The 10,000-nt window shown below is 42.0% G+C and overlaps 1 protein-coding gene and 1 long non-coding RNA gene across 4 annotated transcripts in view; one reads left to right on the plus strand and one right to left on the minus strand.

Annotated features, from left to right (window-relative positions):
* LOC135096654 (transcriptional regulator ATRX homolog) overlaps positions 1-10,000 on the minus strand; it is a 28,654-nt gene that overhangs the window by 10,795 nt on the left and 7,859 nt on the right. For all 3 annotated transcript variants that reach the window (XM_063998352.1, XM_063998351.1, XM_063998350.1), the window contains 6 exons: positions 8,948-9,124; positions 7,044-7,260; positions 5,535-5,738; positions 2,733-2,871; positions 1,538-1,703; positions 656-934 (listed from right to left, as the gene is read on the minus strand). In XM_063998352.1, coding sequence (XP_063854422.1) covers positions 656-934; positions 1,538-1,703; positions 2,733-2,871; positions 5,535-5,738; positions 7,044-7,260; positions 8,948-9,124 — 1,182 coding nt within the window. The remainder of the gene's footprint in view (positions 1-655; positions 935-1,537; positions 1,704-2,732; positions 2,872-5,534; positions 5,739-7,043; positions 7,261-8,947; positions 9,125-10,000) is intronic.
* LOC135096669 (uncharacterized) lies at positions 2,822-3,602 on the plus strand. The gene is made up of 3 exons (XR_010264899.1): positions 2,822-2,945; positions 3,026-3,257; positions 3,572-3,602. It is a non-coding gene; the product is annotated as an uncharacterized LOC135096669 (long non-coding RNA).

Here is a 10,000-nt window from a genome sequence, read left to right on the forward strand (position 1 = left end):
GGAGGAAAGGTGGAGGAAAGATGGAGGAAGGTCTGCAGTGGAGGAGAAGTGTGGAGGTAACTTGTGGAGGGAGATATGGAGAGAAAAAGAGGAAGTCGTGGAGAGAAGAATGGCCATTTGTGAAGTGACATCATCTTACAAAAATACTATTTTGACTATCTTACTTGAGTTGTAGAATAGTCAGGCTTGGAGGAAAGGTGGAGGAAAGATGGAGGAAGGTCTGTAGTGGAGGAGAAGTGTGGAGGTAACTTGTGGAGGGAGATATGGAGAGAAAAAGAGGAAGTCGTGGAGAGAAGAATAGCCATTTGTGAAGTGACACCATTTTTCAAAACACTATTTTGACTATCTTACTTAAGTTGCAGAATAGTCAGGCTTGGAGGAAAGGTGGAGGAAAGATGGAGGAAGGTGTGTAGTGGAGGAGAAGTGTGGAGGTAACTTGTGGAGGGAGATATGGAGAGAAAAAGAGGAAGTCGTGGAGAGAAGAATGGCCATTTGTGCAGTGACATCATCTTACAAAAACACTATTTTCACTATGATAGAAACACCATACAATAACCAAACTTGAAGGAACAGTGAAGGAAACATTCAGGAAACACCACCCAGGAGCACAACTCCACCGGGAAAACACGAGAGGAAAAAACGGAAAAAAACTAACCATATCTTGTTGCTGAAAATGATGATGATGAGGGTAGTGGTGCAATGGCTGTTGATGATGCCTGTTCTGGGGAGGGACTGGAGGGGGCTGCTGGGGTGCTGGGGGAGCATTGGGGGGCCAGGCAGTGGGAGGGGGGTGTGGAGGGATGGGGAGGGCAGGGGTGGCCAAGGTTCTCCCTCTCCCCTTGTGTCTCCCCTCGGTGTCTTCAAGGTCGAGATCATAATCCTCACTTATTTTCTTCTGTACAAAGTTGTAGAGGACGTCAGGGTGGTTCCAGATCTGTTGGGAGGGTTGTCAGTTAGGAAAGTTGCAGTAGCAGTTGTTGCAGTACCAAACATTTCCAAACACCCCAAAAACACCTCAAAACGCCCAAAAACTCACCAAAAACACCTCAAAACACCCCAAAACACCCAAAAAACACACCAAAACACCCCAAAAACACCCAAAAACATACCAAAAACACCTCAAAACACCCCAAAACATCCAAAAACACCCAAAAAACACACCAAAAACACCCAAAAACACCCAAAAAACTCACCAAAAACACCTCAAAACACCCCAAAACACCCAAAAAACACTCCAAAACACCCCAACACCCCAAAAACACACCAAAACACACCAAAACACCCAAAAAACACCAAAACACACCAAAACACCCCAAAAACACACCAAAAACACCAAAAACACCCCAAAAACACACCAAAAACACCAAAACCACCCAAAAACACACCAAAAACACCAAAACCACCCCAAAACACCCAAAAACACCCAAAAAAAACACCAAAACACCCAAAAACTCCCCAAAAACACACTCAAAACACTCAAAACAAACTGAAAACACCCCAAAACACACTGAAAACACACCAGGAGCATTGGACTCACCTTGCAACAGATAGCAAAGGCCTTGAGAGGGTTGGCCATGGCTTTACTCGCAGCTAACTCGGACATGAATGATGAATAAAGAGTTCTTTGTATATTTGTAAGTCGACAAAGTAATACATGTTCTTCTTTGTCTGGGAGAGTATTGGCTAGAACGCTGTGGCCTCGTCTGCAATTAGAGGGGGTAGTTAGGCTAGTTAGAAGCACTTATATTTGATAGTATTGGGTTTTTCTGGGGTTATTGCGTTGTTTTGCGGTGATTTGTGGTGTTTTGTGGTGTTTTTGGGTGTTTTTCGTGTTTTTTGTGTGTTTTTGGGTGTTTTTGTGTGTTTTTTGGTGTTTTTGGGGTGTTTTTGTGTGTTTTTGGGGTGTTTTGTTTTATTTTTGTGTGTTTTTGGGTGATTTGGGATGTTTTTTGGATATTTTTTGGGTGTTTTGCGATGTTTTTGTGTGTTTGTTGGGTATTTGGTGGTGTTTTTGGGTGTTTTTTGGGTGTTTTTTGTGGTGTTTTTGGGTGTTTTGTGGTGTTTTTGGGTGCTTTTTGGGTGTTTTGGGATGTTTTTTGGGTGTTTTGCGGTGTTTTTGGGTGTTTTGTGGTGTTTTTTGTGTTTTTGTGTGTTTTTGTGTGTTTTTTGGTGTTTTTGTGGTGTTTTTGGGTGTTTTGGGATGTTTTTTGGGATGTTTTGGGGTGTTTTTGGGTGTTTTGTGGTGTTTTTGGGTGTTTTTGGGGTGTTTTGTGGTGTTTTTGGGTGTGTTTTTTGTGTTTTGGGGTGTTTAGTGGTGTTTTGGGGTGTTTTGGTGTGTTTTTTGTGTGTTTTTGGGTGTTTAGGGGTGTTTAGTGGTGTTTTGGGGTGTTTTGCAGTGTTTGGAGTCTTTTTTGGGTGTTTTGGGTGTTTTGTGGTGTAATAATAATAATAATAATGGTAATAATAATAATAATAATAATAATAGAATCAACAAATAATAAAAAAAATTGAATAAAAAATTACAAACAAACAAACAAACAAACAAAAAAATGATCAAGAAAATAAAACAAATTTATAAAAACACATATATACAAAAAAAAAAAAATAAATAAATAAAAAAATAAATAAAACAAATAAAAAAAAAACAATTAAATAAATAAATAAACTAAGCAACTTCAAAACTAACACACACACACACACACACACACACACACACACACACACACACACACCTCTGTACAAATCCCTCAAGGAGCGAATGAAGGACGTGCGACCTGTAGCGCATTAATTTCATGTCTTGCGGCGTCGAGTCAACACACTGGCCGTTCTGTATCGGTCGCTCGAACATGTTACTGAACTCAGTCCGCGTACCTGAAGTGGAAAGTGACATTAGGGTAGCCTTGGGGGTATCTTAGGGGTACTTAAGTTAGGTTAGGTTAGGTTAGGTTAGGTTAGGTTAGGTTACGTCAGGTCAGGTTAGGTTAGGTTAGGTTAGGTTACGTTAGGTTAGGTTAGGTTACGTCAGGTTAGGTTAGGTTAGGTTTGCAGTGAGGAAAATTAGATTCGGTTGGGTTTAGGGTGTTTACAAGTGTATAAGGGTGTTTTGTGGTGTTTTTAGGGTGTTTTGGTTAGGTTAGGTTAGGTTAGGTTACGTCAGGTCAGGTTAGGTTAGGTTAGGTTAGGTTAGGTTAGGTTAGGTTACGTCAGGTTAGGTTAGGTTAGGTTTGCAGTGAGAGAGTTGTTAGGTTAGGTTTAGGGTGATTACAAGTGTATAAGGGTGTTTCGGGGTGTTTTCAGGGTGTTTTGGAGTGTCTAGGAGTGTCTCGAGAGTGCTTAAGGTCAGAAATTTAGGTTAGGTTAGGTTTGCAGTGAGGAAAATTAGATTAGGTTAGGTTTAGGGTGTTTACAAGTGTATAAGGGTGTTTCGGGGTGTTTTCAGGGTGTTTTCAGGGTGTTTTGGGGTGTGTAGGAGTGTCTCGAGAATGCTTAGGGTCAGAAATTTAGGTTAGGTTAGGTTTGCAGTGAGGAAAATTAGATTAGGTTAGGTTTAGGGTGTTTACAAGTGTTTAAGGGTGTTTTGGGGTGTTTTCAGGGTGTTTTGGGGTGTGTAGGAGTGTCTCGAGAATGCTTAGGGTCAGAAATTTAGGTTAGGTTAGGTTTGCAGTGAGGAAAATTAGATTTGGTTGGGTTTAGGGTGTTTACAAGTGTTTAAGGGTGTTTCGGGGTGTTTTCAGGGTGTTTTGGGGTGTGTAGGAGTGTCTCGAGAATGCTTAGGGTCAGAAATTTAGGTTAGGTTAGGTTTGCAGTGATGAAAATTAGATTAGATTAGGTTTAGGGTGTTTAAGGGTGTTTAAGGGTGTTTTGGGGTGTTTTCAGGGTGTTTTGGGGTGTCTAGGAGTGTCTCGAGAATGCTTAGGGTCAGAAATTTAGGTTAGGTTAGGTTTGCAGTGAGGAAAATTAGATTTGGTTGGGTTTAGGGTGTTTACAAGTGTATAAGGGTGTTTTGGGATGTTTTCAGGGTGTTTTCAGGGTGTTTTGGGGTGTGTAGGAGTGTCTCGAGAGTGCTTAGGGTCAGAAATTTAGGTTAGGTTAGGTTTGCAGTGAGGAAAATTAGATTCGGTTGGGTTTACGGTGTTTACAAGTGTATAAGGGTGTTTTGGGGTGTTTTCAGGGTGTTTTCAGGGTGTTTTGGGGTGTGTAGGAGTGTCTCGAGAGTGCTTAGGGTCAGAAATTTAGGTTAGGTTAGGTTTGCAGAGAGGAAAATTAGATTAGGTTAGGTTTAGGGTGTTTTGGGGTGTTTTCAGGGTGTTTTGGGGTGTGTAGGAGTGTCTCGAGAATGCTTAGGTTCAGAAATTTAGGTTAGGTTAGGTTTGCAGTGAGGAAAATTAGATTCGGTTGGGTTTAGGGTGTTTACAAGTGTATAAGGGTGTTTTGGGGTGTTTTCAGGGTGTTTTGGAGTGTCTAGGAGTGTCTCGAGAGTGCTTAGGGTCAGAAATTTAGGTTAGGTTAGGTTTGCAGTGAGGAAAATTAGATTTGGTTGGGTTTAGGGTGTTTACAAGTGTATAAGGGTGTTTTGGGATGTTTTCAGGGTGTTTTGGAGTGTGTAGGAGTGTCTCGAGAATGCTTAGGGTCAGAAATTTAGGTTAGGTTAGGTTTGCAGAGAGGAAAATTAGATTCGGTTGGGTTTACGGTGTTTACAAGTGTATAAGGGTGTTTTGGGATGTTTTCAGGGTGTTTTGGGGTGTGTAGGAGTGTCTCGAGAGTGCTTAGGGTCAGAAATTTAGGTTAGGTTAGGTTTGCAGTGAGGAAAATTAGATTAGGTTAGGTTTTGGGTGTTTACAAGTGTATAAGGGTGTTTTGGGGTGTTTTCAGGGTGTTTTCAGGGTGTTTTGGGGTGTGTGGGAGTGTCTCGAGAATGCTTAGGGTCAGAAATTTAGGTTAGGTTAGGTTTGCAGAGAGGAAAATTAGATTCGGTTGGGTTTAGAGTGTTTACAAGTGTATAAGGGTGTTTTGGGGTGTTTTCAGGGTGTTTTGGGGTGTGTAGGAGTGTCTCGAGAATGCTTAGGGTCAGAAATTTAGGTTAGGTTAGGTTTGCAGTGAGGAAAATTAGATTAGGTTGGGTTTAGGGTGTTTACAAGTGTTTAAGGGTGTTTCGGGGTGTTTTCAGGGTGTTTTGGGGTGTGTAGGAGTGTCTCGAGAGTGCTTAGGGTCAGAAATTTAGGTTAGGTTAGGTTTGCAGTGAGGAAAATTAGATTAGGTTGGGTTTAGGGTGTTTACAAGTGTATAAGGGTGTTTTGGGATGTTTTCAGGGTGTTTTCAGGGTGTCTAGGAGTAAACTTTTGGTTAGGCTAGGTTCAGGGTGCTTGTGGGAGTGGAAAAATCTTGTTCGTATTTTTTATAAGCTTTTTGTTGCTCCCTGAACCCCGCAAAATTATTCTCTCAACTTATTCGTCCCCAAATTATTTCACTGATGAACTTATACACACACAGACAGACAGACACACAGACAGACAGACAGACAGACACAGACTCACCCAGATAATTAGGCCTAACAAAGTCAACCATACACCAATATTCTAATAGGTTGTTCTGCAGCGGGTAACCGGTTAAAACGACTCTTCTTTTCGTCCTAATATTTTTCAGAGCTTGAGAGATGTTTGCGTGAGCGTTCTTGATTCGGTGCCCTTCATCGCAGATCACCAGGTCTGGCCCCGGCCGCACCAGTGCCTTCTGGATCTCTGTAAGGGGTAAAAGGTCGCGTTAGGTTAGGTTACGTGCGGTGAGGTTCAGTTTTTTTGGTGGATTTTTCGAGGTTTATTTATTTATTTATTTTTTTTTGCAGTTTTAGTTTGGTTTGGTGACTTCTGGTCATCTGTAAAGGTCAGAGGTCATGTTAGGTCACACTAGGTTAGGTTAGGTTCAGTTTAAGTAGTTGTTGTGTTAGGTTAGGTTAGGTTAGGTTACGTTAGGCTAGGTTAGGTTAGATTAGGGTAGGTTAGGTTAGGGTAGGGTAGGTTAGGGTAGGGTAGGGTAGGTTAGGTTAGGTTAGGTTAGGTTAGGTTAGGTTAGGTTAGGTTAGGTTAGGGTAGGTTAGGTTAGGTTAGGGTAGGTTACGTTAGGTTGACTGGCAGTAACAAAAACACACAAACACACACACAAATTGTTCATCTTGTTCTAATCCACTCTCTCTCTCTCTCTCTCTCTCTCTCTCTCTCTCTCTCTCTCTCTCTCTCTCTCTCTCTCTCTCTCTCTCTCTTTCCTTCGCTCTAAACCAACTATTTCACAAACTTTTCAAACACAAATTCTCTTTTTTTTCCCTTTAAAAACACAAATTTCTCTCTCTCTCTCTCTCTCTCTCTCTCTCTCTCTCTCTCTCAAAAAAAAAAAAAAAAAAAAAAAAAAAAACACGAACATTTTTTTTCCCTTTAAAAACACAAATTTCTATCTCTCTCTCTCTCTCTCTCTCAGAAAAAAAAAACACAAACTCATTATTTCCCTCTAAAAACACGAATTTCAATCTCTCTCTCTCTCTCTCTCTCTCTCTCAAAAAAAAAAAAAAAAAAAAAAAAAAAAAAAAAAAAAAAAAAAAACACTCATTTTCTTTCCCTTTAAAAACACAAATTTCTCTCTCTCTCTCTCTCTCTCAGAAAAAAAAAAAACACAAACTCATTATTTCCCTCTAAAAACACGAATTTCAATCTCTCTCTCTCTCTCTCTCTCTCTCTCTCTCTCTCTCTCAAAAAAAAAAAAAAAAAAAAAAAAAAAAAAAAAAAAAAAAAAAACCACTCATTTTCTTTCCCTTTAAAAACACAAATTTCTCTCTCTCTCTCTCTCTTTCTCTCTCTCTAAAAAAAAACAAATTTCATCCATTTCACTATCCTGCCTCACTGTGACACCCTGCCGTAACCCTTCACCCTAATATTTCCCCTCTTAACTGTGTCTAATTGGATCTTAACTGTGTCTAACTGTGTCTAATTCTAATCTAACTGTGTCTAATTGGGTCTTAACTGCCTCTAATTGGGTTAAAGTTCCCTATAACTCACCCTCCAGGAGTTCCTTGTTCTTGTCTTCCTCTTCAATGTCCACTACCTCTCTGTTATCGCTGTCCCTCTTCTTCTTCTTCGGTTTTTTTGGCTTCTTTAGCGATAACTGACGATAAAGTTCATAGCCCATTAGAAGAACACCCCCATTCTTCTCCCATTCCTGGATAACTCTTGATCGCTGAGTGAGATTCTTCTGCGCGTCGTTCAGGAGGAACACCTGTTGGAGGGTCGCGTGGGGTGTCAAAGGATTAATGGCTTTTTTTTTGGGTGTTTTTTGCAGTTTTGGTATGTTTTCTGGGTGTTTTTGGGTGTTTTTGTGTGTTTTTGGGTGTTTTTGTGTGTTTTTGTGTGTTTTTGGGGTGTTTTTGGGTGTTTTTGTGTGTTTTTGGGTGTTTTTGTGTGTTTTTGTGTGTTTTTGGGTGTGTTTTGGGTGTTTTTGGTGTGTTTTTGGGGTGTTTTTGTGTGTTTTTGGTGTTTTGGTGTGTTTTTGGGTGTTTTTGGTGTGTTTTTGTGTGTTTTTGTGTGTTTTTGGGGTGTTTTTTGTGTGTTTTGGTGTGTTTTTGTGTGTTTTTGTGTGTTTTTGGTGTGTTTTTGGGTGTTTTTGGTGTGTTTTTGGGGTGTTTTTGGGTGTTTTTGAGTGTTTTTGTGTGTTTTTTGGGTGTTTTTGGGTGTTTTTGGGTGTTTTTGGTGTTTTTTGGTGTGTTTTGGGGTGTTTTTGGTGTTTTGGGGTGTTTTTGGTGTGTTTTGCAGTGTTTTGAGTGTTTTGAGTGTGTTTTGGGGTGTTTTTGGTGTGTTTTGGGGTGTTTTGAGTGTGTTTTGAGTGTGTTTTGAATATTATTACTTCTAAATAACAAGTAATTTAAAAAGTGTACTGCAAAAAAAATGTGCTTATGTAATTGGTAGTGGTCACCGATAATTATATACTAAATTTAAGTGTAATCTGGCAAGTTGTTACACCTATTGTAATTTGGCTAGGGAAGTTGTTACATATATATATAGTAATTATTATGAAGGAAACAGATAAATAATAATAATAATAATAATAATAATAATAATAATAATAAAAGGGTGGTGGTAGTAGTAGTAGTAGTAGTAGTAGTAGTAGAACAACAATAACAACAACAACAACAACAACAACAACAACAACAACAACAACAACAACAACAACAACAACATATACTATACACATCCTCTCTCTCTCTCTCTCTCTCTCTCTCTCTCTCTCTCTTTAAAATTAAGTCAAGAACTTTTAACCAGTTCAGGCTCAGTGAGGCTTGTTTTTCCCTATGAGGTGCCATGACCCTGTTAAACTGCATTCCCCTGACACTTGCAACTTAAAAATGAAAAAAAAAAAAATAGTAAAATATATTCTCTCTCTCTCTCTCTCTCTTTAAAATTCAGTCAAGAACTTTTAACCAGTTCAGGCTCAGTGAGGCTTGTTTTTCCCTATGAACTGCCATGACCCTGTTAAACTGCATTTCCCCTGACACTTGCAACTTAAAAATGAAAAAAAAAAATTAGCAAAATATATTCTCTCTCTCTCTCTCTCTCTCTCTCTCTCTCTCTCTCTCTCTCTCTTTAAAATTCAGTCAAGAACTTTTAACCAGTTCAGGCTCAGTGAGACTTGTTTTTCCCTATGAGGTGCCATGACCCTGTTAAACTTCATTCCCCTTACACTTGCAACTTAAAAATGAAAAAAAAAAAAATAGTAAAATATATTCTCTCTCTCTCTCTCCCTCTTTAAAATTCAGTCGAGTACTTTTAACCAGTTCAGGCTCAGTGAGGCTTGTTTTTCCCTATGAGGTGCCATGACCCTGTTAAACTGCATTCCCCTGACACTTGCAACTTAAAAATGAAAAAAAAAAAAATTAGCAAAATATATTCTCTCTCTCTCTCTCTCTCACCTTGAACTTTCGGCACCATATGGGGGTCCCGTCGGCTGTAGTTGGGGGCGCCATCCCCTCTTCCGGCAACCAGCTGTTATATTCCGCAAGCCAGTTCTGTAGTGTGTTAATTGGCACTATAATGAGGACCGAGCGAGCAGAGGTGTGCCGCAGAAACACATCCGTGAAGGAGACGATCTGTGGGTCAAACGAGGCAGGTCAGGTCAGGTCAGGTCAGGTTGGGTTAGGTTAAAATAGATCTGGTTTGGTTAGGTTTAATTTCAATAGGTTAGGATGCACTGGGAGAGGCTGGGAGGCACTGGGAGAGGCTGGGAGGCACTGGGAGAGGCTGGGGTGCACTGGAGGAGACTAGGAGGCACTGGGAGAGGCTGGGAGGCACTGGGAGAGGCTGGGAGTGCACTGGGAGAGGCTGGGAGGCACTGGAGGAGACTAGGAGGCACTGGGAGAGGCTGGGAGGCACTGGAGGAGACTAGGAGGCACTGGGAGAGGCTGGGGTGCACTGAGAGAGGCTGGGAGGCACTGGGAGAGGCTGGGAGGCACTGGGAGAGGCTGGGAGGCACTGGGAGAGGCTGGGAGGCACTGGGAGAGGCTGGGAGGCACTGGGAGAGGCTGGGAGGCACTGAGAGAGGCTGGGAGGCACTGGGAGAGGCTGGGAGGCACTGGGAGAGGCTGGGAGGCACTGGGAGAGGCTGGGAGGCACTGTTAGAGGCTGGGATGCACTGGGAGAGGCTGGGAGGCACTGGGAGAGGCTGGGATGCACTGGGAGAGGCTGGGAGGCACTGGGAGAGGCTGGGATGCACTGGGAGAGGCTGGGAGGCACTGGGAGAGGCTGGGATGCACTGGGAGAGGCTGGGAGGCACTGGAGGAGACTAGGAGGCACTGGGAGAGGCTGGGAGGCACTGGGAGAGGCTGGGAGGCACTGGGAGAGGCTGGGAGGCACTGGGAGAGGCTGGGGTGCACTGGGAGAGGCTGGGAGGCACTGGAGGAGACTAGGAGGCACTGGGAGAGGCTGGGAGGCACTGGGAGAGGCTGGGAGGCACTGGGAGAGGCTGG

The sequence above is a fragment of the Scylla paramamosain genome, unplaced genomic scaffold, assembly GCF_035594125.1.
Source record: "Scylla paramamosain isolate STU-SP2022 unplaced genomic scaffold, ASM3559412v1 Contig5, whole genome shotgun sequence".
NCBI classification, from domain to species: domain Eukaryota; kingdom Metazoa; phylum Arthropoda; class Malacostraca; order Decapoda; family Portunidae; genus Scylla; species Scylla paramamosain.